Source organism: Botrytis sinoallii, assembly GCF_014898435.1.
Source record: "Botrytis sinoallii strain Bc 23 chromosome Unknown BSIN_028, whole genome shotgun sequence".
Classification (NCBI taxonomy): domain Eukaryota; kingdom Fungi; phylum Ascomycota; class Leotiomycetes; order Helotiales; family Sclerotiniaceae; genus Botrytis; species Botrytis sinoallii.
In genome coordinates, this window is record NW_024066055.1 from 100,094 (window position 1) to 126,467 (window position 26,374).

At 42.7% G+C, this 26,374-nt stretch overlaps 9 protein-coding genes across 9 annotated transcripts; 5 read left to right on the plus strand and 4 right to left on the minus strand.

The window, feature by feature from the left end:
* Nucleotides 1-2,544: 2,544 nt before the first annotated feature.
* Nucleotides 2,545-6,064, minus strand: EAF02_010882 (uncharacterized protein; the record flags this gene model as incomplete). The annotated part of the gene is made up of 5 exons (XM_038906930.1): nucleotides 2,545-3,107; nucleotides 3,350-3,437; nucleotides 3,600-5,785; nucleotides 5,845-5,984; nucleotides 6,045-6,064. 5 exons carry the CDS (start codon nucleotides 6,062-6,064, stop codon nucleotides 2,545-2,547), a joined length of 2,997 nt encoding a protein of 998 aa, XP_038753220.1.
* Nucleotides 6,065-6,639: 575 nt separating this feature from the next.
* On the plus strand, nucleotides 6,640-11,934 carry EAF02_010883 (uncharacterized protein; the record flags this gene model as incomplete). Its single annotated transcript, XM_038906931.1, has 7 exons — nucleotides 6,640-6,668; nucleotides 6,800-6,885; nucleotides 6,941-7,016; nucleotides 7,064-8,071; nucleotides 8,594-8,779; nucleotides 8,842-11,646; nucleotides 11,700-11,934. 7 exons carry the CDS (start codon nucleotides 6,640-6,642, stop codon nucleotides 11,932-11,934), a joined length of 4,425 nt encoding a protein of 1,474 aa, XP_038753221.1.
* A 236-nt stretch (nucleotides 11,935-12,170) lies between these two features.
* On the plus strand, nucleotides 12,171-12,851 carry EAF02_010884 (uncharacterized protein; the record flags this gene model as incomplete). Its single annotated transcript, XM_038906932.1, has 3 exons — nucleotides 12,171-12,347; nucleotides 12,494-12,608; nucleotides 12,661-12,851. The coding sequence occupies 3 exons, from the start codon at nucleotides 12,171-12,173 to the stop codon at nucleotides 12,849-12,851; spliced, it is 483 nt and encodes a 160-aa protein (XP_038753222.1).
* A 269-nt stretch (nucleotides 12,852-13,120) lies between these two features.
* On the minus strand, nucleotides 13,121-13,643 carry EAF02_010885 (uncharacterized protein; the record flags this gene model as incomplete). The annotated part of the gene is made up of 4 exons (XM_038906933.1): nucleotides 13,121-13,201; nucleotides 13,256-13,330; nucleotides 13,387-13,458; nucleotides 13,614-13,643. 4 exons carry the CDS (start codon nucleotides 13,641-13,643, stop codon nucleotides 13,121-13,123), a joined length of 258 nt encoding a protein of 85 aa, XP_038753223.1.
* Nucleotides 13,644-13,966: 323 nt separating this feature from the next.
* On the plus strand, nucleotides 13,967-15,328 carry EAF02_010886 (uncharacterized protein; the record flags this gene model as incomplete). Its single annotated transcript, XM_038906934.1, has 1 exon — nucleotides 13,967-15,328. The coding sequence occupies one exon, from the start codon at nucleotides 13,967-13,969 to the stop codon at nucleotides 15,326-15,328; it is 1,362 nt and encodes a 453-aa protein (XP_038753224.1).
* A 1,146-nt stretch (nucleotides 15,329-16,474) lies between these two features.
* Nucleotides 16,475-18,803, minus strand: EAF02_010887 (uncharacterized protein; the record flags this gene model as incomplete). The annotated part of the gene is made up of 2 exons (XM_038906935.1): nucleotides 16,475-18,388; nucleotides 18,465-18,803. The coding sequence occupies 2 exons, from the start codon at nucleotides 18,801-18,803 to the stop codon at nucleotides 16,475-16,477; spliced, it is 2,253 nt and encodes a 750-aa protein (XP_038753225.1).
* Nucleotides 18,804-19,932: 1,129 nt separating this feature from the next.
* Nucleotides 19,933-21,024, minus strand: EAF02_010888 (uncharacterized protein; the record flags this gene model as incomplete). The annotated part of the gene is made up of 1 exon (XM_038906936.1): nucleotides 19,933-21,024. The coding sequence occupies one exon, from the start codon at nucleotides 21,022-21,024 to the stop codon at nucleotides 19,933-19,935; it is 1,092 nt and encodes a 363-aa protein (XP_038753226.1).
* Nucleotides 21,025-21,178: 154 nt separating this feature from the next.
* On the plus strand, nucleotides 21,179-23,457 carry EAF02_010889 (uncharacterized protein). Its single transcript, XM_038906937.1, has 3 exons — nucleotides 21,179-21,504; nucleotides 21,619-23,008; nucleotides 23,055-23,457. Exons 1-3 carry the CDS (start codon nucleotides 21,464-21,466, stop codon nucleotides 23,313-23,315), a joined length of 1,692 nt encoding a protein of 563 aa, XP_038753227.1. The 5' UTR covers nucleotides 21,179-21,463; the 3' UTR covers nucleotides 23,316-23,457.
* Nucleotides 23,458-24,234: 777 nt separating this feature from the next.
* Nucleotides 24,235-25,399, plus strand: EAF02_010890 (uncharacterized protein; the record flags this gene model as incomplete). Its single annotated transcript, XM_038906938.1, has 3 exons — nucleotides 24,235-24,349; nucleotides 24,547-24,696; nucleotides 24,795-25,399. The coding sequence occupies 3 exons, from the start codon at nucleotides 24,235-24,237 to the stop codon at nucleotides 25,397-25,399; spliced, it is 870 nt and encodes a 289-aa protein (XP_038753228.1).
* Nucleotides 25,400-26,374: the final 975 nt, after the last annotated feature.

The following is a 26,374-nucleotide window of genomic DNA, read 5'->3' on the forward strand; positions in this document are numbered from 1 at the left end:
CTTGGAGCTATCAAATAATTTTTAAAATAGCGAATGCTTTCAAGATTCTTATATATTAATTGTAAAACAACTTTTTGAAATTTATAAATAAAACTTTAATAAATCTTCATTATTATTTACCTCTATCATTTTTATTAATTCGAGAAAGATACGGAAGACGTGGTTCCCACTATTAGTAGGCCCCTAAATGTCTATTTGTATTCAATCTAAAGAGCTAGCTAAGTGGGAAAAATAGTAGGCCTTATATAGACACTATTGAAAGAGCTAGTCTTTTTCGCATTCGCCTAAATCCCTTTGATACAGTAGCCATTGTATTCAAGTCATTCTGTCACGGGATCACTTCTGGGAGTATTCAGAAGCTTTACCGCTGAGCTAAACGCCCAAAAGACTAGGAGGTAGAACTGGAAGTTCTACCTTACTCTCACATATATAGCAGGACAGGACAGGACAGAAAGGGCTTAGTGTCACCCCGTGACACATTCCTTTGAAGTGAATACTCTTGTTCACACAATTTTTCAACATTATTTAAATATATTTCAACTATCAAAATATCACTTACGAGGGCGTGTCTTTAATGATTGCCGGGTCCGTGCGCAAGCACTTTTTCACACCAAAACTTATTCATTTTAGAATTCAATATTAAATCAATTAATATTATTATATATTTGAAATTTTATAAAATAATAAATTTTTATTTGAAATTTAATAATATAGTTTTAGTTTTTTGTTAAAGTTTTTAATTAAGTCAAAATTTATATTGAATTTTTAATACTTAAAATTTCTATAAGAAATATACTTATTTTAAGAATCAAATTTCTATATAGAATTTTATTATCAATTCAATTTAAAATTTAATAATTCTAATATCAAATTAATTATTAATTAAATTTCTTTACATTTTTCAAATTTCAAAATTTTATAATGAATATTTGAATTATTGTATATTTATAAATATATAGAATATTATTATTATTATTATTATTATTATTAGTAATTTTCAACCGGGCCGTAGAATATATAGAATAAAGCATGGTTTTGGTGAGGAAATTCGCTTAAATTTCAGCCCGGCATTCATTAAAGACACGCCCTCGTAAATATATTAGCCTGAATACCCTTGCCATTTTAACGTTATTAGAAATTTCATGAAATAAATCGAAAATCGATCCGAACGCACTCTTATTCTCTATCATTTAATTAAATTTTCAATTGAATTGAACTACAATTGGTAAAGGTATTGTAGATTGAAATTGGAAAATCTAATGTTTAGGTGTTTTTAATAAAACACTGAAATTTAAGGTTTTGGAAACACTATTAAATTGAGTGTATGTAAACTTACTTATAATCGTACACATGACATGACATTATCAATACGATGCCAACTCCCAGGTACCGAAACCAAAGCCTGCATACCCTAATGTTACAAAGCAGGTGCATGCATCTCTTCAATCGTTCTATGAATCGAGTAATCCAACTTCAGATCAACGGCCAGGGTCATCACATAAACACATGTACCTGTACGTACAGTAACGTAAATCCCAGGGGTTTATATGGAGGGAACAATAGTTTTTCCATTCCCACTCCCGTGCCAATCGATTTTGCGATTCCCTCTGCATGACGACTTCGATCTACTCAACAAGTGGGTGAAGTGATAGTTTCGTCCATCCAGAGATCCCGAGCTTTCGGTATCTCTGTTTCTGTTAGTATTGTCGCGACTCGTGAATGAGTAGACAGGGGGGGTTAAGTCATCTGAGGTCACTTTGTATGCACAAGTATCCCAATTTTCCATACCATTGCCTTGCTTATTCAGTTATCACTGACAAAGTAGGTGTCAGGCACATGCAGATGGAAAAATGGAGATAAGGCTCATAGGATGTAGAGAGCCTTAAATTGTTCAAATGCATATATGCACACCTGCAGCTATTAGTCAAGCGACCCCACATCCATTTTCCATCTCCAATCCGATTTCCATCCAAAATGATCGCCAACGTCTAGCAGCCCTCTCAATCGGATGATCTTCCACTTCTCTTGTCTCACCCCAAGTTCCAACCAGCTTTTGACTTCTGCGCTCCATTATTATAAATGCTGAGTGTGCACGGCATGATAAAAGTAAATCGACAGCACTCGAGCTACTGCTGTCAATATCCCAGCGTAGCTGCAGTGGACGAACATGCACAGAGTGCAGTGGGAAATCCACCATCCCCAGTTTCATGCAGGAATGTCTCCCAGGAATCTTGTGACCTAACTTTCAATACGTGAATTTACTATGATTTGATTTCACCTTGATGATATTTCTAATTGTACATACGCACCAAAAACCATGCATGTACAGATCTTAATTATTTTTCATTTATTTAGTAGTTTCAATTCGCTATGCACGAGCCACCCAAAAAACGCTCATATGATATATCACTTCTCTTCTAGATTTGGAAGAACAATCACACCTTATGTAGTATGAGATAATCAAACCCCAGGTCCACAGATCTCTGCCAAGCTCTTCCTTCCCACCAGGACGCGCGTTTGATAGATTTACTCGATAAACCCTACCTACCCGTCCAAAATACCCGTTTCCTTCAAACTAGCAAAGAGTTCTGGTTCTAGGAATTTAGCCACACTTACATCTTCACTGAGACCCTTTCTTCTTCTTGTCTTGAGGACGAAATCTCTCGCTGTGGCCTGTGCGCCTGCTGGTTCGAGAGGTCGAAGAATAACATCTTTATCTAATGGGTCACCGGGGACGATACTCCAGCGATCAAAGACTAAGGAAACGGTTGCTTGACCTTGAGTATGAATACGGAGATCGGTTTCGAAACCAAAGGAATCAATGACAGGGATGAGTCCACTGACGCGATAGAGAGGTGTACCAGCAATAGGACCGTCAGACAAGACGTGACCGCGACGACGGGCAAGTACAGTGTATAGCGAAGTGACGGAATCTGCAGGTCCGGTCATGGAACAGGAGTAGACGGGTTCCATTAATCTTGGGGAAGCCATTAGGAAGGAAGAATAACATGCGCGTCGGGATGTGGGAATGATTTGACCTCCACCCCGGAAGATCGCTTCAGGAGCCAATATCACGTCTGTTATCTTGAATTTACTGTTGCGGATTGCTACAAGGGATGTTAGCACTAACTCGGATAGATGAACCAATGAAAAGTTATACAGGGGTAGGATTATAGCTCAAGGGTCTGTGCGAAAGTAGTGGACGGAAGTTTCCATATTAATTCAGTAATATTGTGGTTTGAGGTCGTCCACAATTACGATCTATAATGACCTAGGAGCAAAAGGGTTAAGGGAGAGAGAGGGAGGGCGTCTGGGGAAAAGGACAAATGAAAAGTCAGTGGAAACGTACGTTCTTCACACAGTGGTCCTTCTCGAGCAGCCCAACTAAATCCTTGTCGAATGGTATCCCGTACACTAAGTAGTGATTTCTTATCCACCTGTTGTAGATCAGTCAGCATAAGAAGGGCCGAATAATTCCGTTTGTGCAACACAACGGCTGTTTAGCCTATGCAGGCACTCACGATAGTAGCTCTAGCCTGGCTAGGAGGCTAGCTACTAACAAGGGGTAAGCGAACAGGTGCTTTCTGGAATGTACTTGCCTCGGATGGAATGGTATCATCTTGTAAGATGTTTGGTCCCAAGTCGTCGGGACCAAATGCCCAAATACTTCTAGAAGCCAATAAATCCCAACCATAGTTCTCCTCAAAGTATTTGCCAATCACTCGAGCAGGACTTTTGATGCTGACCTTGCCACTTTCAATGTCTTCAGCAATACCCTGGTCGAGAGGTTCTGCCACCATGGTGATCTTATTCTTCTTGTTTGGTGTCTGGGCATAACATTTGATAGCTGATGTTTCAACGACTGTCTCACAAAAGCGTGTGACAGGATCGGAAACTTTAATCTCCATCTCTGCATATAATCGTCGGAGATCATGCAGGACACAGTCCATATAGAGTTCTCCCGTGCCTAGAATGACGTGTTCGCCAGATTCTTCTACCTTTGTAGTGATAAGAGGGTAGCTTTTGTTGATCTTTCGTAAACCATCCAACATCTTAGGAAGCTCAGAAGGATTGATCGGCTCCACTGCTACCTTGAAGACCGACTCGGTGAAATGGGTAATAGGTTTGAAAATGTATGCCTCCTCTTCATTTGGCAACACAAGGGGTACAATGGTTGCAGATTTGACAATCGAATTATCCACACCCCCAAGAAGAACCCAATTGCCGGCAGGAACTCCGTCTGTGGGAATATTGTATCTTGTTTCAGCGATCCACACATCCGAAATGGTGGCAACACTCATATCCTCTTCATCATCAATTGAATATCCTTCGCCAAGGACTCGTACTTGCGTGCCTGCTCGTGCAACACCACTTAACACTCTTCCGAATGAGTAAAATCCTGTAGCATCGCTTGTGTTCAAAAGCTTTGTTATTTGAATGACCAATGGACCATCTTGATCGCAATTCTTCATAGCCGTTCCAACCGTTGTATCCAATGGACCAGTATAATGACGTTCCAAGTTTTTCTCTGCAGCTTCCACCGGAGAAGGTATATGTTGTACAACCATGTCGACGAACCCGGTCGATGGACCGAAGAATTGTTCACAGACAAGTTTCAGAAGGACGTTGGCATCCGTCTTGTATTGTGATGGTTTGAGGAATATCCCCAGTGATTCCAGAGTATCCTTCAAATCCTCTGGACTCTCACTAATGGTATGCGAGTATAATTTATAGATTGGTTCCAGGATGAAATTGACGAAAGAGCGTTTTGACTTCTCCTCAACACCCTTTCGAGTAAATGACCTCCTTGAGGGATTGTAGAAGATGTCGCCCCACAATCTCCTTGCAAACTCGTGCGCATTAATACCACTCTCCTCGTTGTTCAAACCAGGACCTCGGTTCTTCTTTGGGGCGTAACTGTCCGCATACATTTTTGCGAATGATTGTAACGTGAAGCACCACCCCATACTGGTACAGGCAAAGAGCACATTGCCCTTTTCTGGACTAAGTCGTCGGCTCTCGTCTTGACCTGGTAAAGTAGCCTCGATCACAGTATTGACTTCTTCAATGACATGCTTCAGCTTGAAATAAGCATCCGTAGGTGGTAGCTTGAGCTCTAAGATTAGACGATCCATTTTATTGACAACAAGAGTCAAAGGCAAACCTTCCAAAACAGCATGCTTGATAATCCGCTCTGTATTGACTTGCACTCCTTCAACAACATCAACAACTAAAACCACTCCGTCCACCAACCGTAACGAGGATGCGACCTCATCTACGAAATTCACATGGCCAGGTGTATCAAGGATATTCAGAAGATGCGACTTCCCCTTGGTACTCTGAAGCACCAAGCTCATAGGTGCGGATTTTATAGATAGTCCTCGTTCACGCTCGACAACATGGATATCTGTATAACGCAATTGCTCATCCTTTTTCCTTCCGGTCTTTTTTTCTAATCGCTCAGCAATGTCGTGAGTCTCAAGAACCAACATGTCCATGAACGCGGTTTTCCCGTGATGTAGATGCCCAGCAAAAGCAATATTTCTAATTTGTTCGGGGTAATTCATGAGGTCGGCCATGAAACTTCGATCGAAATGTACCGGTGGTAAATCCGCCTCCTGGATGTTGAATTTCTTCTGTTCGACCGGAGCTATAATTGGTTGCGTGAGGGGTTGCGCATCTTCTTCCTGCACCATAGTTTCTACGTCCTCTCCGTATACTTGTTGCGCAGTAGGGTAATATTGTTTATCTTCATGTAATATTACTGCATTCGAAGGTCCCTCATCTAAATGTAAAGTTGTTAGTTGATGCCCTTCTGAGCTCCAGAAAATGCTTATAACCAACCATCAAGGTCCATCAATTCCTGTCCCGTGGGTTCCTCTGGCGCCTCCTCTGGATATTCATCGTAGACGTATGCGCTCGCATCATTGCCTTGTTGAGACTCCTCGTCCGACTCCTCGGCCTCACCAATGAAGTTTCCAAACCTGCAAGAACATTAGCTGTGGCCAAGCTTCCCAAGAGCTTAAGACGTCGAGGTGACTCACTCATCGTAAAGGTCATCCATCGCGACTGAGTAAATGCAGAAAAATTGTATAAAAATCAAGGGATGTCAAAGAAATGAAGCTACAGCTTCACCGGCCTCGCGTCGAAAACTCAAGGTTTCGCGATGGTACTTTTTGAGATCACGTGACACAGCCTTGTCACATTAGGTAAACTTCATCTAATGAAAAACAGGGAAATGGATCGATAGTGGAGAATGAAGATGAAGAGATTGATTAGATTAGATCATTTACTGACCACCAGGACCTCGGACTCCGAAGGGTTGCATTACTATTCTGGCTGCTTTTGTGAGTCTTTTTTACTTTATATCCACCTAGACATTGTCGTCCAAAGAGGAACTCTTTTACTTTATGTCCACCTAGGCATTGTCCGAAGATGAACCTTCACATTGTTCTCAACACAAACAAAGCAAAGATTCAAAAGTGGCACGAGATTTCAAGGATAGGCGGGGCTGATTAGTTATCTGCCACCTCACCTCACCGCCCTCACCATAAATATCTGGCCCAGCTTTGTTGAGGTTCAATCCCTCTCCCAAAGTATTATTTTCAAACTTCAAATCTTGTAATTCTACTCAAAAAAATGTCTTCAGTTCCTCCAGTTTATATTGTGTAAGTTTCTGTCCATTCTCCTTCCTCAGGATTCACACCACTTGGATGGTTTTCTGGGCATACATGCCCCTCTCATTTTCTCGTGACCCTTTCTCCAAAGATGAGAAATGCTGACCATGTGTTGTTTGTAGCTCCGCTGTGAGAACACCCATTGGTTCATTCTTGGGTTCCCTCTCTAGCAAGAGTGCTACTGAACTAGGTGGTATCGCCATCAAGGGTAAGCTCACTACATCTTTCTGGTGTGGAAAGTTCTGAGACTAACGGATATTCAGCGGCCGTTGAGCGTGTACCAGAAATCAAGCCTGAAGATGTTGAGGAGATCTTCTTCGGCAATGTTTTATCCGCAAAGTAAGCCAATGACTTGTTTGTAGATGATTCAAAACTAATTTGAATAGTTTGGGACAAAACCCTGCTCGTCAATGTGCCATTGCTGGAGGACTCACTGAAGGCGTAATCTGTACTACCGTTAACAAAGTTTGTGCTTCTGGAACCAAGGCCATCATTCTCGCTGCTCAAACAATCATCACTGGCAACGCCGATATTGTTGTAGCCGGTGGTACTGAGTCTATGTCTAACGTTCCTCACTACCTCTCAACTCTCCGAAATGGTGCCAAGTATGGCGACCAAACTTTGGTAGATGGTGTTCTCAAGGATGGCCTCACTGATGCCTACAACAAAAAGGAGCATATGGGAATGGCTGCTGAAGAGTGCCACGTCGATCACGACATCAGTAGAGAGCAACAAGATGAGTATGCTATCAAGTCATACCAAAAGGCCCAAAAGGCAACCGAAGCTGGTCTCTTCAAGACCGAGATCGTTCCAGTTGAAGTCAGTGGTGGCCGTGGAAAGCCAAATGTCAAGGTCGAGAGAGATGATGAGGTTAAGAACTTGAACATTGAGAAACTAAAGGCTATGAGACCAGCTTTCTTGCCAAATGGAGGAACCGTCACCGCACCAAATGCTGCACCCCTTAACGATGGTGCTTCAGCTCTTGTTCTAGTCTCGGAAGCTAAGTTGAAGGAACTCGGTCTTAAGCCTTTGGCAAAAATTCTTGGTTGGGGTGATGCAGAAAAGGCACCAAGCAAATTCACCACCGCGCCATCATTGGCCATCCCTAAGGCTTTGAAACACGCCAAGATCGATGCTTCAGCTGTTGATTATTACGAGATCAACGAGGCTTTCTCGGTTGTCGCTTTGGCGAACATGAAGATCCTCGGATTGGACGAATCCAAGGTCAACATCAACGGAGGTGCTGTCGCTATCGGACATCCTCTTGGTTGTTCCGGAGCTAGAATCGTCACCACGTTGGTCAATGTGCTGAGAGAGCAAAAGGCAAAGATTGGTGTTGCCGGTATTTGCAACGGCGGTGGTGGAGCATCTGCTCTTGTTATTGAATCTTTACAGTAAATTGTTCTTGAGAAATTGCTTTATAATTTGGAATTTGGATGGTACATATTTGGAGTATCAAAAAGCATAGCTGGCGATAAAGCATGATAGATTCAAGTTTGACCATAGTCCCTCGAGAGAATTCACAATACCATAAGCTGTTTAATACATCACCTTCGATCTTCAGACACAAGAAACCCTTGAAACCGTTTTCATTTTGTAGTAGTGAGGCAGATATTGATTACATATGTTCAGCCTCGTGAAAAGTGCTCTTATCCGCGCGCAGCCTTGCATACTTACTACACTCCAAACGCTCTAGCGTCACAAGGCCTTGTCGAAAAAAAGTTCGAGATAAGTGCAATCGCCAAAAAAAGTTCCCGGCGCATCAATACCTCAATTGGTTGGTGTTTATATCGCCATTGAATAGGTTTTGATCTCTCAGACAATTGTAAATTATGGTCGGCCAACGTAAGCAGTGTAAGCTTTTAATCGCTACTCCGAATTGTATTTATCTTAACAACTGACCTTAACATCAATAGGGATCAGCGCATCCCCGCGCTCATTCGCAATGGCATCCAAGAGAAGAAACGAAGCTTCATTGTCGTTGTTGGAGATAGAACGAAGGATGTCATTGTACATCTACACTATATTATGTCCAGTATGGACATGAAACAGAACAAATCAGTCATGTGGGCATATAAAAACAAGCTTCTAGGATTCACGAGGTCAGTAGCGAAGATGGCCACCTTCTTTTGAAGCTGCATACTGATCAATTTGCTACTTATAGTCATCGAAAGAAGAGAGAAACTAAAATTAAAAAGGAAATCAAACGTGGAATTAGAGAAGCAAATACTGAGGATCCTTTCGAACTTTTCGTGTCGCTGCACAACATTCGATATGTTTACTACAAGGAAACCGAGAAAATCTTGGGAAACACTTTTGGAATGTGTATTTTGCAGGATTTTGAAGCCATCACACCGAACCTTTTAGCCAGAACTATTGAAACAGTTGAGGGTGGAGGGCTTGTGGTTTTATTACTGAAAGGCATGAACAGTTTGAAGCAATTATACACATTGTCCATGGATATTCATTCTCGATATCGAACCGAAGCGCATGACGATGTTACTGCTAGATTCAACGAGCGATTCATTTTGTCCCTTGGAAAATGCGAGTCCTGTTTAGTGATCGACGACGAGCTGAATGTTCTTCCTATATCCGGTGGAAAGAACGTGAAGGCTTTACCTCCGCCGGATTTGGACGAGCCAAAAAGCGAATCACAGATAGAATTGGATAGCATGAAAGAAGCCCTACAAGACACACAACCAGTTGGATCTCTTGTCACTTTGGCAAAGACCGTGGACCAAGCCAAAGCTCTTCTCACTTTCGTAGACGCCATCGCCGAAAAAACCTTGAGGAACACTGTCACATTGACTGCTGGAAGAGGACGTGGAAAGTCTGCAGCGCTTGGTGTGGCTGTGGCAGCAGCCGTCGCGCATGGATATAGTAACATTTTTATCACATCCCCAAGTCCAGAGAATTTGAAAACCCTGTTTGAATTTATCTTTAAGGGTTTCGATGCTCTTAACTACATGGATCACGTCGACTACTCAATCATACAGTCTACAAACCCGGATTTTAACAAAGCAATTGTTCGAGTAAACATTCATCGTCAACATCGTCAAACCATCCAATACATCAGACCACAGGATGCGCATGTTCTTGGTCAAGCCGAATTATTGGTTATCGATGAAGCCGCTGCAATACCGCTGCCACTTGTCAAGAAGCTTATGGGTCCTTATTTAGTATTCATGGCATCCACCATTAATGGATACGAAGGTACTGGAAGATCTCTATCTTTGAAATTGATCAAACAACTTCGAGAACAATCTAGAGGAACAACCAATGGAACAGAAGATGTTGAGGTAGCTGATCGATCAAGCGGCAAGGCTGCTGCTAAAGGTGCCGACAACAGCTTCTCAGGAGGTCGTTCGCTAAGAGAGATTACCTTGTCTGAACCTATTCGTTATGCACAAGGTGACGCTGTTGAGAAATGGCTCAATCAATTGCTCTGCCTTGACGCCACCTTACCTCGCTCGAGATTAAACACTCTTCAAGGATGCCCAGATCCTTCACAATGTCAACTGCTCAATGTCAATCGCGATACCCTCTTTTCTTTCCATGATGTTTCCGAAAAGTTTTTGCAGCAAATGATTGCTCTTTATGTCGCAAGTCATTACAAAAATACCCCAGATGACCTGCAATTGATGAGTGATGCTCCAGCTCATCAATTGTTTGTCCTTGTTCCACCTATTGAAGAGAACAGTAAACACTTACCAGAACCTCTCTGCGTAATTCAAGTGGCTCTCGAAGGAAAAATTAGCAAACAAAGTGTCATGAACAGCCTGAGTAGAGGTCAGCGAGCAGCTGGTGATCTCATTCCTTGGTTGGTCAGTCAACAATTTCAAGACGATGACTTCGCTGGTCTCTCTGGAGCACGAGTAGTCAGAATAGCAACAAATCCTGATTACATCAAGATGGGCTATGGAAGCAAAGCGCTCGAGCTCCTTACTGCTTTCTCCGAAGGGAAGTTTACCAACCTCTCGGAAGTTACGAATGACTACGTAGAAGAGACAATCACTCGTGTCACAGACGAGGAGTTGACAAGTTCATCTCTTCTTGAGGATAACATCAAGGTTAGAGACATCAGAAAGATGCCACCCCTTTTCTCAAAATTGTCCGAAAAGCGACCCGACAACCTAGATTATATTGGTGTGAGTTACGGCCTTACTCAACCTCTGCACAGATTCTGGAAAAGGGCTTCGTTTGTACCTCTCTATCTTCGTCAAACACCAAACGAATTGACAGGAGAGCACACTTGTGTCATGGTTCGCACCTTGGAGAATAGTGAAGATAGAGAATGGGAGTCTGCGTTCTCTAGAGATTTCCATCGCAGATTCTTATCCCTTCTTTCATACCAATTCCGCGAATTCCCTTCAGTTTTGGCCTTGAGCATTGACGAATCAGCAAACGCTGGTTCAAAATCCGACCCAGAAGCCGCCCCCAAGCCACTTTCAAAAGAAGAATTAGACAAACTTATGTCACCTTTCGATCTTAAACGCTTGGAATCATATGCAAATAACATGCTTGATTATCACGTCATTTTGGATCTCATTCCAACACTTGCAAACTTGTATTTCACTGGTCGCTTGAAGTCCAACATTAAACTCACTGGTATTCAATCATCGATACTACTTGCCGTTGGCTTGCAGAGAAAGGATCTGACCGCCATTGAGTCCGAATTGTCTCTTCCATCATCTCAACTCTTGGCCATGTTCATCAAAATCATGCGTAAGATGAGCTCACATTTTGGTGACTTGGTCTCTGGTGCCATTGAGGCTGAGATGCCAGGTCGGGAAAATATCGGTGTCAGTAGAGAAGATGCAAATGAAGCTTTGGACGACGAGGTTGTAGATGATAGATTCGTACCTCTAGAACAGGGACTCGAAGAAGAATTGGAGGAAGGTGGAGATGAAGCTATGAAAGCTTTGAAGGAGAAGCAAAGGGAGCTTATTGATGCTCTCCCTTTAGATCAGTAAGTTTTTGATCTAGCCATCTCAGATACTACAATACTAATCCGTTGACCAGATATGAAATCGAAGCAGGAGCACCAGGGTGGGCAGAAGCCGAGAAGCAAGTCAAAAATGCTGCTAAATCCGGAAAGAAGGATATAGTGGTTGGTGTAAAGAGTGCGAAATCCAAGAGAAAGGCAGGAGAATCGGCTGCAGAAATCTATGAGCAGGAGATGGGTGAAAAGGCGCATAAAAAGGCGAAGAAGGTGGTAAAAAGGGTCATTAGTTTTCTCGTTTTCAAGTTGTATTAATCCAACATCCTGTATATACCTCTGTATTTTAATGAACGAAATGATATGGAATATCACATATATTGAGCTTTTCGACTAATGAACGTGAATCTGAAACTAATGACATGGTGCAAATGCGTGAGATTGGCAAGCCACCTATGGAAGAAAAGCTGCCTAACTCATGACACACCCACCAAACAAAACTTTTCAAACTTCTTAAACTTTTTACACATCTTTCATCTCATATCAAAACAATCATGACGGACACAAAAGATACAAAGTCAGAAGCTCCATGGTGGAAAGCGTTCCCTGAAGCCAGAGCAAAATGTTCAGAGCTCACTGCGGATGATGTGATGAAGTTGTTTGATGATATGGATATCACATCTGAGCCGAGATCTTTTTTGTTGGTAGATGTTAGAAGAGATGATTGGGTGGTATGTATATTCCTCATATATCGCATTGGAGATATAGTCTACGTACTCTGAGAGCTTTCTCGAGCGGGAATCTAGGACACCATACCATTCTCTACGAAACTCAGTTCAAGGTTGAGGTTGGATATCTCTGATGTATGTGTGTGTAGGGCGGAACCATCAAAACTTCACTCAATCTTCCCGCTCAGAGTTTCTATCAAACTCGCAAGTCGCTGTATGAACTCTGTAATAGAGCGGGTATCACAAAGGTCATTTTCTATTGTGGTATGTACTTTTCGTGTCTGGGGTTGAGAAATGAGATGCTTATGAGATGTAGGATCATCAACTGGGAGGGGACCAAGATGTGCAGGCTGGATGCAGGATTACATTGATGATGTAGCGAAGTTTGGAAAGAAAAGTAATATGGAAGTTGCGGTTTTGAAGGGTGGTATTAAAGGGTGGGTGAAAGAGTTTGAGGGGATGCTTATGGATGGATTTGAGGAGGGGAAGTGGGAGGAGTTGAAGTAAGAGATACAGATATTATTTTCAGTCGCATTTCACATTATAGTAGGCCCAAGTCCATGAATTGCAAAAGTTCCTCTGAAAAGAGCATCAGCTCGAGAAATTATGGTTCATCTTGCCAAACAGATTGTTTCATCTCCTCTTCCGTGCTCCTCAATATGCAATTTGTATTTCATATAACCTGTAAACGCCCGGGTCCAGATATAATACTTTGATGTCCTTCCCATTCATCTTCCATCCTCAAACTCTCCAACAAATCGAATCCCTTGATAACCCTAATGCTGTTCGCGGTTTTCCCTTCCTCCACCTATTCTCTCCAATGCCTCGAGCATAACAACTGAGTTTCCGCGGATAACCTAAAGGGCTTGTTAACGTTTGAGTGTGAGTCTGCGGGAGATGCAAGAACATACAACCATTCCAATCTTTACTTTCTCACCACCGTCTTTCTCCTCAACTGCATCGTCTAGCACAATGTTCAAGAAGACCTGTTTATGCGCGTTAGCTAGTATGAATTGGAATGCGCGCAAGAAGAGGAACTCACATCATAACCTCTCAATACACCAATAACCTTTCTGCTACCATTCAACTGCACAAATAGTCTCTTATCGAGGTACTACATCGTCGTATAGTATCAGCCATTAATTTCAACTCTCCCATATTGCCTGACTCTCACGCAGTAGCTCGAGTTGATCAATGTGCTTTCAATCTCCTGCCTGCTCATATTGCCGCCAACTCCTAGAGATACGGAACATCAGAAATCGCACATACCTTCTTAAGCTCAGGCTGAGCTTGAGGCATCTTGACGATATATTTTTGTAGAATGCGTCGGGTAGATGGTGTTAAATTGGAAGCTTGACTGCTTGCGACGAATACACACCAAAATTTCGTGGCTGTATTGAGGTTTCGTGAGGCTGATGTTAGGGTCACGTGGTGATAAGAAGGTGCATCTGGGTGACTTTTATTTATCGGGATGGCGAGGCGGAAGACAGCTTCATTGCAGAAGACGCGTCTTTGTTTGTTACGACTTGAGGACAGTATTTTTGATTAATTGGACAGCAGAGGATACTGATTGATATACCTGTTTTACGGAAAGAGAAACTTCAGATTTGAAGAGAGACAAGATGTCGGCAGTTCGCAAACCCCTCAAGAAATCTAATTTGCGCCGGAGTATCGCATTCGAAGATCTAACACAAGATGAAGACCATACGTCGAAAATCGATACTCCCAGCGACGATAGCTCCTTAAACAAACCCCCGAGCGTCAAAACGACCTCTTTCAAAAAGAAAAAGAGACCCGCATCTTCCCGTCTCTCCTTTGGAGTAGGCGATATAATATCTGGCTCCGATGCTGAGAATCTCGAGGAAGATGAATCGTTTACGTTGGTGAAGAAACCTCTTTCGAGGAAGGTTACAGAGGGAAATGCGAAGAAGATTAATACGAGGGTACCATTGCCGATGAGGACGAGGGATGAAGATGGGGATGGAGATGGGGATTCAGATATGGGAAGACCGAGTTATAGTAAAGACTACTTGAAAGAATTAAAGAGCTCGCAGGCTTCTGCCATGAGAGAATTGGCCGATGTAGAAGTTGGGGGAGGAGAAGAACCGTTCCTCGATGCGAGTGAGCTGGAGGGAGCAATGATTGTGGATTTACACGGGAACGGAGATATAGTTGGAGGATTTGGAGGGAGTGCTGCGATCATACCTACCGAAGCGGAAATTAGAGAAAAGAAAGAAAGAAGAGCGAGAATGGCGAGGGAAAAAGATTTCATCTCGTTAAATGATGATGAACCAGATGGAGGAAGAATTACCTCACTTCTTCCCCGACAAAAGAAACCAGAATCAAGATTAGTGCGCGACGATAAAGAAATCATGGAAGGATTTGAAGAATTCGTAGACGATGGACGGATTTCTTTGGGGAAAAAACAAGAACGCGAGGAGAAACGACGTCGGAAGAAAGAAATGGCAGATCTGATCCAACAAGCCGAAGGAAGCTCGGATGAAGAAAGTGATGATTCAGAAGCGGAAAGAAGAGCCGCTTATGAAGCTGCCCAAACGAGAGCAGGTATGGATGGTCTTCATAAACATGATGATGCGGCTGCCGCGAGGGAAGAAAATCAGGTTCCGGCGAGAATCACACCGATTCCGGTGTTATCGGAGTGTTTGGAAAGATTACAGAATACGTTGAGTACGATGGAACTTGAATTATCTAAGCGAAAAAAGAAAATTGAAGAAGGAGAAAAGGAAAAACTGGAAATTGGGAAAAGGGAACAGGAAGTTCAAGTGTTGTTAACGCAAGCGGGTCAGAGATATGCGGCGCTCAAAGCAGATGCGAGTATCAAGGAATTGGAAATGAATGATGTGAAGGGTCTCGTGGATGCTTCTAGCGAGATGGCAAAAGAGAAGATTGGAGCTGGTGATAGGGGGTTGGAGAGCTTTGGGAATACACCGGTGAGGAGGGACGAGGTTGTTGATGGGTCTTGAGAGAGATGGGATTTGTAAGATAGGACGTTGATACCATTATAGATGTTGAATCAAAAATCACCTGGCGTGGGTACTTTTGGTCAGCCTTGAGAAGCTTAAATTACATACCTACCTAGGTAGGTACTTGGTAGCTTCATAGTAAATCGTGTCCGAATCCCCAATGTCAAAATCATCTTTATTCATTTATACATACATACACAAGTAATTCCAAAGCACTCTTCATAATACATATATATGGATATCCATCCCATTCCAACCCTCCAATAACCACACCCTCCAATACTCACCTCAGCAAGAGCAAATCGTCTACAGCTACAAATAACCATTATCATCACCATCATTCCCACACTCAAAAATCTTCATCACTGCATCCACAAAAACCACCAAGAATACCTACCTACCACGCCATAACCAAGCCAGCACTATCTACTTAGTACCATATCGCGTCAGGCATACATATCACCTCTTATCTCCATTTTCCCATCTACCTCATCTCGTCTCGTCTACTTCCCCCTTTCTCCATCCAATATTTGCCGTTTCACCAATCTGTGTAATCAGTCAAGCAAGCAAGCAATCACTGTTCACAACTAACCATCCATCCAATTTGAACATTTTCCTTTCTTGCCTCATAACCAAATGTTTATTTCCATTTCCATTTTCAACAGCTACCTACATGCCATGCCATGCCATACCATACCAGCTATCCCAGCAACATAACAAACAAACGCTGGCTGCAAAAGCAATCCTCTCCCTAACCCCATTGTTTTTTTGAGTTCCAGCCTTCGATCATAATAAAAAACGATCCATCCATCCATCCATAACCCAGACCGATGCAGATCAGCGTATCCCACCATCCACCACCATATCCCAATGCAACCAATCAACCGCTAGCGACGCAAGTAACCCAGATCGAAGCTTGTCTTTATGTTTATAAAGAGAAACAGATCTGAGCCTGAGCCCATCCCCAATTACAAGTAGAAGCAAAAGTGACGGTAGAAAGTATAAAGTATATAGCACACAAGTAGGTAAGCAGACACGCTTCAAATGCCCCATCGCCAATGCGCCCGCCAAACAGCCAAAAATAAGATAAAAACACAACTTAAAATTCCTCTTCGGCTCGTTTCATTTACCCAGCTACTCAGCCCCCTAACCAAACCAAGTAAACCACATAAAAACGGCACCAACCACCCACAGCACTCTCCAAACACTACACCCCATCTCTCTCAGTATTCTCCCCATTTTCGTAGTTCTAAATCCTCCCCACCAGACCACTATCTTCCAGGGTTTATAATTCCTCCTCCTCTCCATCTCCACTTTCCTCTTCCTTTCCCTTTCCATCTCCATCTCAAATTCCCTCTCACTTTCCCACCTAAGTCTTCCCTCCAACCCACCATAATACCCCGCCTTCTCAATCAACGGCTGAGCCTGTTGATACAGACCTCCATTCGAATATCCCTGTCCTGGTAACCCATATCCATTCGCCGGACTCGAGGTTCTCGTTCTAGAAGTCCGAGTTGCGAGATTATTAACCGTAGCCGTACTCGAAGTTGACGAATTCCCTTCACTCCTCCGGTCTTTTTCCTCTTCATCTTCGCGTTTGAGATCTTTGATACTAGTTGGCAACAGCGAGAATTCCGAATCAATTGGACTACCCGGGCCCGAAGGAGACCCTCTTGAATCGAGGGCGAAAGGGGTAAGATTTGTAAAAGGCACGAGGATCGCTCGAATAATCAGGAGAAGAAGTGATATACCCACTAAAATGCCATAATTTATAAGAATACCAATTTGATCCGGTAATAAGCAAAGATGCGATTCCATCGTCGTGGAAGTATGCGTGTTTTTAGCCCCATGACCCGTAGGAATCGCATGTAAAGGTTTTCCATCCGCGCCAACTGGATTCCACATACTCAGCATGAGAAAACCAGGTTTTCGAATTCCCATTGCCCAATTCATACTTTTGACTGTTATTTCTCGGGCGTGATTTTTGTCTTCTGGATGTACTAATTCGCAATAATCGTGATCGTCGCCTGAGAAGACAGAAACTACATTGCCAATTTTTGAGATTAGTTTTTTGGAGTCGTCATCGCCGAGGACATTTTGGTATTGATATCCTTTGGATACACTAATGGCATTTCTATGATCGGGTGTGACTGGCATGGTCTGACCCTTTGGTGGCGGAGTTGGTGGCCAATGTTCTCGGAGAGGACCGCATGGAGTTCCAGGATTTCGATATAGCGGTACATGCGTAAGAAGAATAGTAGGAAATTCAGCACCATTTGGTCCAGGGTCAAGAGTTGGTAAGTGTGCGTAATCTGCTAGTTCAACATCTTGAACGGAATGAGAATATTGTATAACTCTTTCCTTTCCAGCCTGAAAGTCCAACTCTCTAGCCACGGCTTTTCGTTTGGAGACTTGAACATTGTTCAGAAATTCCTCGACTGGTTTGGTAATAGGTGCAGTCTCACTAACTGGACGTTCTGATGCTCCAGCACTCAATGATACCGAATCCACAGAAACAAAGGTGTGATTCGCAATAACATCCACTCTGTTTACATCTCCAAAGTAAACCTCAAATCGATCCCGAATGGGAACCTTAATTTGTGCGCCGAAGCCCAAATCATGATTCCCTGGTAAACTTGCAATGAGCTTTCGTCCTCTTTGCCCAACTCCAGCTTCTGTTCCTCCTAAATTCCAATTGTCCGAGAAGATTCTAGAGAATCGACCATATTCCTTCAGCCAAAAATCCTCTCCGTATCGTTTCCCCCAACTCTCCACATGTTTTTGCTCTTTTTCTGGTCGTCTTCCTTTTGCCCATGCTTGATCTTCTGAATTTCCATGCGCGGTCTTCCATTCTCTTCCTCCGTCAAATAAATCCCCCAAGAAAAATATAGTATCTGGATGTAATTGCTTCGAAAGCTGTATATAAGACCTCTTCATATAATTGTCCGTGTGCCAGACGGTGAAAGTCGACAACGGCCATGGCCTATCAGGGTATGAATGCGGATCCGTTAATTGAGGGTCTGCCAGAAAGATTAAGTGATGGGGCGTAGTATTTGGAGGCTATTCAAATAGAACATATTCATCAGCCTCGTCCTATCCATCTCAAGAATATCGCCCCCTCCTCAAGAAAACTCACCCATCTCTCCCATTCCTCCCACGCACAAGCTCGCACAGCTTCCTCGAAAACCCAGCGCTCTCCAGACAATAAGACAACCACCCAAACACACACCAACAAATGCGGTAAACTGAAAGCTCGTCTCCAACTCCAATCTCTCATCCATCCCCTCACTAACCTCGGTATTCTCGATGTCTTCCCCCCAACCATATTGGAATTCTGTTGGTCTGCCATCCTCTGCAAAGACACGGCCAGATCCGTCGGCAGAACCAATAATAACCTTCTCCAGATCGAAGGAGGTTCCCTAAAATGATCGCGCGTCGAATGGGTATATTGAGGATGATGAGAAAAAGCTGCCATTCTGACAATTTCCACTTGTGGTTTGCTTCCCCTACCTATGTAGTATCAAATGCCATCCATACCCGAATCCCCTTGGCTAAGATTCGGTACCAAGGAATGATGACCAAAAATTATGTTATATTAAGGTACGTACTCCTCCTATGTGTAATACAATGCCTACTCTGGGTATTTGTGGGAGAATTCGTATTCTTCTCTGTGCATACCTAGAATTGGGGTAAATGACTTTTTTGTGTCCTCGATGGAAATTATTTGATTACGACGCTGGGAAATTCAAGCTTGGAGCTTGCAGGAACTAAAATTGGGGATCAGATGAGAGGCTGAGCCCTGGAAGGACCCTGTAGATTATTGTGCGATAACGATGGATAGGTAAGGGTTGATATTCAGGGGCTTCGACTAGGGTCGTCTAGGTGAAAGAAAGTTTATACATTCATTTATTTATTTACTTATAAGGTTTTTATATGAAACAATTTGGAAGAGAGCGGAGTCCATATTTGAGAATCTAGATGTTTGTTTCCATATATATATATATATATATCTATATACAAACATAACTACAGAAACGTATCTATTACTATATAAAAGTACTAGGTACATTCAGGCTAACTATAGAGCAAGACTAGACGCCACAGAGTAAAGAATGAGAAAGTTGTTAAAGTATATAGAAACTATACAGACTGGCTACTCAAATTGGATACTAAATCAGATCATATACATATATCTCTTCCCTCACGATTAGTCTGCCTCCACGGCAGTGGCCCCCGGAGGGCCAGCGGAGCGTCATCTAAAGTTACCTACTCAAACATCCATCTTACAAAATTTAGTACTATAGTCAGCTCTGCAAATAGTCAAGTCTCTCATACTATAAAGGCCAGCAAATTGTTGATTTTATGCGATCAGTATAATCCCATTCAAGGGGGCAAGCCCCCAAACCCCCTTTGCTCGCTGCGTTCGAAATAAGACTGAAGTAGACATTAGCGATATAAGGACATGATATAAACCAAGTATGATTTCTGATCAACATCCAAGCTTGTTCAGAAACATTTAAAACTCCCAGGCGAAATCAGATAAGACAATATAGATCTATACTGAAACATGGGGGTATCAATCATCATTATCGTTATCATAAGTATCATAGAACTTCTTCTTCCTGTTCATCCAGATTCTCTTTCAAGAAGACATGACTGTTCCAACCCATTCTCCTCACTTGAATTTGCATACTTTCAAGTACTCTCTGTTTGACCCCTTTCTCGCTTCCATTACTACCATCAACCACATCCGTGCCTACAAAAGCTCCATGTGTACTTGAGAAGCCATGAGGTTTCAATACCTCCCACATTCCAGCTACTTCGTCTGCACTCAAGGGTATCATATTAGGAATACTCCACATGAAAGCATAACTATTCATTCCATCCGGTCTTGTATTTTTTCCTCCCCCAGGACCCTTACTCCAATCTCCCAATGCACTTGGTGTGGTTACCAGAGTATCCGCTACCAATAATCTTTCATGAGCAAGACAAACCAAGCTTCCTGGAAAGTGCCCACCGAGCTTCAACATCTTAACACCAGTCTTCTCACCCCGTATCTCAAGCTCCTCTTCTTTTCCCTCAATAAATGTTCTAGCTTTTCCCATTCTATCAAGTCGGTTCAACCAACTCTTATCCTCCCAACTCAAGTAGACAGGACAATCGAATGTCTCTGCCCAATCCAAATGTGTAGTATAATAATGCGGATGAGATATCACAATCGCCGCTAACCCACCCAGCCCATGAATCCAGTCCACAGTCTCATCATCCAAATAAGCTATACAGTCCCACAGCACATTCCCAAGCGGCGTCTTGATAAGAACCGCTCGTTGTCCTATGGCAAATTTAGGTTCGGTCCATATATTCCAGAATCGATCATCGTTATCGAGTTGTTTCCATTGATTCTTATATTGACCCTCAGCTTTCAAAGCCGCAAGTGTAGTGAATGCTTGACCACTGGGCGGTACAAATTGTCGTGGGTCATCGCATATTCGACATCTGGTAAGAATCGATCGCTCTTCGGCATCAAACTGTGTACCGCATGCTGTACATATGAGTAGATGTTCTGAGTTGGACATGATGGATGCCGGTGGGGTTTGGTATTCGTGACGAAGATCTTCGAAATCGTGAACAGCACCGTCATGAACTATGGCTGCCGGTGTCGAGATGGAAGAATATGGAGTTGAATGAGTCGACATCTTGATAAGAAAGATAACTATGTGGCAGTGTTGGAAAATGTATAAAAAGAGGGGTAGAAAGTAGTCAGATGATCAGGAGATGGTGTTGACGCCCTCCCCTGATATGATTTGTTTGAAGATTTTGGTCGAGTTTTTGTTTGACACACCACAGATACCGCACGCTACACCACTTTTCCCCGCAATATGCTTGTTTTCTGATTTGATACGTTTAAACCTTGGAATGCGTTGAATTCTAACTAATTGGCCAAATTAGGAATGTACAGCCGCTTATCTGGAGGGAGGGGTCCTTCCGTTCCAGGCCGGATATCAATGGCTTTAAAGTCCCCCGTCTAGCTATAACTTGAGCCAACATTCTTCGTCGATTTCTCTTCCTATTTGTGTCGTTGATATTGTAAATACCCTCACATATTTGCGCAGTGTCTACTTGTTCATATTCAAAATGGTTTTCCTACTTGATTATTTCCAACACAGGAGGGATTGGTAAGTGTTCATCCCACGCTCCATGCTCACATCTTATCGTTATCAAAATCACCTTGGTGCGAGAGAGGAACTCTGGGGAATGCCAAGCACAGCAATATCTAACTTTCCATATAGTCAATTCAAACAAGCAGAACGAACTCAACGAATACAAAGCCTCACGAGTTATCATGGAGCATTTACCAATCCAGAAAGACAAGTTCTCTCGAAACCCATTGAGGAACTAGTCAAAGATGTTCACAATCAAGCTATCCAACCAATTGATATCCTTCGAGCATACGGAAAAGCTGCAATCAAAGCTCATGAGAAAACAAATTGTGTAACGGAAGTTATGATTGACGCTGCTGAAGGTTGGACTACAGATGGAAGTATTAATTTCAAGGGGCCATTAGCAGGTATCCCTATAAGTCTAAAGGATTCAATTGTAGTTGGTGGTTTCGATACAACCGTAGGATACAGTAGCAATGTTGGTAACAAGGTAGAGAGGGATGGAACCATGGTGAGGATATTGAAAGATGCTGGAGCCATTCCATATGTCAAGACAAATCTTCCCATTACATTACTAAGTTTCGAATCAACAAACGATCTTTGGGGACGATGCACAAATCCTCATAATAACAAATACTCGCCAGGTGGATCTACCGGTGGTGAATCTGCTTTATTAGCAGCTGGTGGTGGAAGGATTGGAATTGGTTCAGATGTTGCTGGATCAGTTAGAGTTCCAGCGCATTTCTCGGGAATCTATAGTTTGAGGTGCTCAACTGGAAGATGGCCGAAGAATGGTATGTGCACAAGTATGCCAGGTCAAGAAGGTATTCCTAGTGTGTTTAGTCCCATGACAAGAACTTTGGAAGACCTCTCATATTTCACAAAGTCTATGATTGGTATGCAACCATGGAAGTATGATCATAGTGTCCACCCTATTCCATGGAGAAAGGAAGCATGGAAGGATTTCAGCGAAAAGAAGAAGTTTAGAGTTGGTGTACTAAGAACTGATGGTGTTGTGGATCCAAGTCCCGCTTGTATGAGAGCTGTGGATGAAGTGGTGGCTGTACTGGAAGAAGATGGCCACGAAGTCTATGATGTTAATCCACCATCTCCATACGAAGCACTTTATCTTGGCTCACAACTTCTCAACGCTGATGGTTGCAAGACATTCAAATCATTCTTCAGAACTGGCGAATGGGAAGATCCTGGAGCAAAAGCAATGAGCTTTCTTATGTCATTACCAAGTCCATTCAAATGGATGTATTGGGCCTGGGTCAAATACGTTAGAAGAGATGATACTTGGGCTGGATTGATCAAGGAATGGCATGAGAAATCTGCTTATGAGCAATGGAAACTCGTCGCCAAAAGAGAAGCTTACAAAGCTAAATTCCATGCTTGGTGGGAAGAAGAAGTGAAACTCGACTTCATGATCACTCCACCAAATGCCACACCAGCGCTGCCTCACGACGGAATGAAAGATGCAGTCAGCAGTTGTGGTTACACTTTCTTATTCAACTTGGTGAGTCTATTGCATAACCCCTTGAAGTTCACAGCTAACAAAACAGCTCGACTACACTGCAGGTATTATGCCTATTACCCATGTCGATAAAGAACTCGATCAACTCCCATCCAATTTTTCCCTTAAATCTCTCAATGGTGTCGCATACGGTGCTTATAAGCATTACGACGCAAACGCTATGCATGGACTTCCGGTAGCGATACAAGTGGTGGGTCAAAGATTGGAAGAGGAAAAGGTTCTTGCTATTATGCATAGGATTGAAGATTTATTGGATGAGGATAAATATAAACTTTTGGAAATCGATTAAGAAGGTGATCTTACGTATGACTGCTTTTCAAGAGCGAACTCGGAGTTGGGAGGCAGGTCATTGAATATTGAGCATGTTTTTGACACGGTAGTGAGATTTAGTTGATAGAATAGATCAATATCTAAAATACCCTCTAAAACTAGTATGTTAGCATAAGTGTGAAATTCGAAAGTTGTGAATGGTCGTAGCCTGAACGACCGACCCAAAAGGGGGGGATAACTCGAAGCGCGATCGGAGTCACTGTCATATATTGAGAATTTCTTCCAAACTAAACTAACCCCCGAGTCAACTCAGCTGTCGTGCTTTAAAATCATAAACATAAAGCAGGAAAACGCAATGGTGGATTGGGTTTCGAGCGTTCGCTTCTGTCCCCTATCTCGCATCGCGCCGACATCGGAGGTGAACATCTGAACCTCAACTTTACATTCGATGTCATCTCACGGGAGGGCTAGTGGTATATAAGAGATAAGACATCTGCACCCAATTCAAAAATTCGACAGTTCGATCTTATTAAGTGATCATTACTTGTTGTTTACCGTTCTTGGATTTCTTGGTATCGATATTTTAATTCATTTCGAATCGACCTTTCATCGAATCACCACGACGTCCACGACAACAGCTATAACTACAGCCACGATTAGGAACTAAACTCTAGGATAGAGATCTCGAATCCGAAATTCAAGTTTAGAACTATCATTTCTGTGATTGAAAATCATGGAAAAAGCTAAGAATCAAGAGGATCACTGGTCTGCTTCGGTATTGTTCCCTCTTCTTCTTCTGCCCCTCCCTTCTTCTTTGTTCTAACTTTTCTTTGATATTGTTCCTTCATACAATTTTTTCCCCACAAAATGTGACGAAAAATGGGAGAATAAGAAAATGATATCCATGGGGAGAATGAAGATTAGAAAATAAAGCTAACATGTATGAAATAGGCCTATCAAACTCCGCTTCCTTTGTTCCGAAACTTGCAGGGAAAGTCCTGGGTTGGTTGGATGTGCAGAGTGATGATGTGGTGTTGGATATTGGGTGTGGTGGTTAGTTGTTGTGTTTTCTTCTTCTTTTTTCTCTTGCAAATGTATTGGTGCGCGAGGTGGATGTATTGGATTGGGCTATCGTTTCTTTCGGGAATCGTCTTACTCGAGAGAGGAGTGGGGAGAAGAATGAAGAGAGAAGAACCAGAGGAAATGCAACAGAACGAGAACAAACATGCTGACTTTGCTCGCCTATGTAGATGGAATTATCCCCGTTCAGATCGCGCACACGCTTTCCAAAGGATCAGGAAGTATCCATGGAATTGACAGTTCGGAGGATATGATTGCTGCTGCCAAAAAGGCTGCTGTTGCAGGGGGTGAAGAGATTCCGGGAATTTGTACATTTCAAGGTACTTACTTACATTTTCATTTTTGCTCCCATTCTCCTATCCATCTATTCACTCTCGCATTCTCCACACCAAACTTACACTGCCCTAACACAACCCAGTCCTCGACGCATCTTCCCTTCAAGATCTCTCGACTCTCCCATCCCAAAGCTACACGAAAATCTTCTCCAACGCCGCACTCCATTGGATCCTCCGCCCTGAATCCATCCGTATACAGTTCTTCACAGAAGTCAAAAGACTTCTCAAACCCAACGGCATTTTCGTTTTCGAAATGGGAGGTATGGGTAATGTAGCCGAGATGCGCACTGCGTTTTTGAGTGTTATTGGGCGTCGCTGTGAGGGGGGATTAAAGAGGGCGAGGGAGGCGGATCCCTGGTTTTTTCCTGATGAGGCGTGGATGAGGAGTGCGCTTGCTTCGGCTTGTTCTTCTTCGGGTGTTAATACAGGTGTTAATAGAGAAGGAGAAAGAGAATGGAAGATCGAGAAATTGGAAACAGAATACAGGGCTACGCAGACAGATAAGGGGGGAATAGAAGGCTGGGTGAAGTTGATGGGGAAACAGTTGTTTGATGTTCTTGGGGATGGGGAAGAGAGAAAGGAGGCTGAGAAAGAGGTTTGTGAGGTTTTGGAAAGTGTGTGTAGGAGTCCGGGGGGTGGAGATTGGATTGGCTATGTGAGATTGAGGGGGATGATTAGGAGGGTTTAGAGTCTGGGGTTTGAGGCTCTAGGTTTAGGGGGGAGGATGTTTGGATTTTTTTCGGGTTGGCTGAATGATTTGATGAGAGAGTAGATTTCAAGGAGAGGGCTGGTAGGTTGATTCTCATTTCTGCTACGTTAGTCTTAACTTGGTTTTTATGGAAAGAAGCTGCACGCCTACAGATCCTCTTCGGAAGAAGTTTCTCTGCAACTAGAAAAAACTCAAAAACGTGACTTTTGAAGCCCATGAAAGTGCACAATGCCTATTCCGGTACTTGTACCAAAATGTTTTCGTCCCAAGACTCGAAACTAGTTCGCCACATTAGAAGTTCATTTTTATCGAAAGGTGGAGTTACTCCTGTATCAACTGGTGGGAGAAATGAGTACTTCGTATTTTTGCTCCATATTGCATTATCGCCATTAACATTTCTTTAATTTTATTCCTGTTGCTAATATCGTTCGAGAAAATTCGAAAATTTGTTGTCATTAAATTAATTCATATTATCACATGTCGTCCCACGACTCTTTTTCTTTTCTCCTTTCTCCCTTTGGATACCCGCACTCTCAGATTGTCAGATAGGTGACTGTAGAATGTAGCAAAAAATTCAGATACAGAGTCCCTTGACTTAAGTATAGGTCCGGATTAGAGTGAGTACAGCTCGGATAGTACAGTAGAGATTGACAATAAAGAGGCATTTTTTGAGCATGAGAATGGTGCGATAGAATTCGAAAGGCAGATTTGGAAGCTATGAGAAGTGACGGAGAGAGACCGAGTTAGAGATCATACTACGCACAGTTGAGAGCACAGGTAAATATCTACACTTCTATTGGATAAAAGTTTCTAGGCTCTTTCAAACTCTTGGATCAGTATAAAAGAGAGCAGATTTTCTTTCCCAGTGTCAAAAGATTGCATTCAAGACCACAGAAAAATACGTATTCATTTTTGCCTGCTATTAGTACATCATTATAAGAGTAGGGGGATTGC

Excerpts from the sequence above, each read along its gene's own strand:
- EAF02_010889 (XM_038906937.1), top strand. The coding sequence starts at position 21,464 with ATGGTTTTCCTACTTGATTATTTCCAACACAGGAGGGATTG. Across the intron at positions 21,505-21,618 it reads TTCCAACACAGGAGGGATTG|TCAATTCAAACAAGCAGAAC; the intron begins GTAAGTGTTCAT and ends CTTTCCATATAG. Across the intron at positions 23,009-23,054 it reads ACACTTTCTTATTCAACTTG|CTCGACTACACTGCAGGTAT; the intron begins GTGAGTCTATTG and ends CTAACAAAACAG.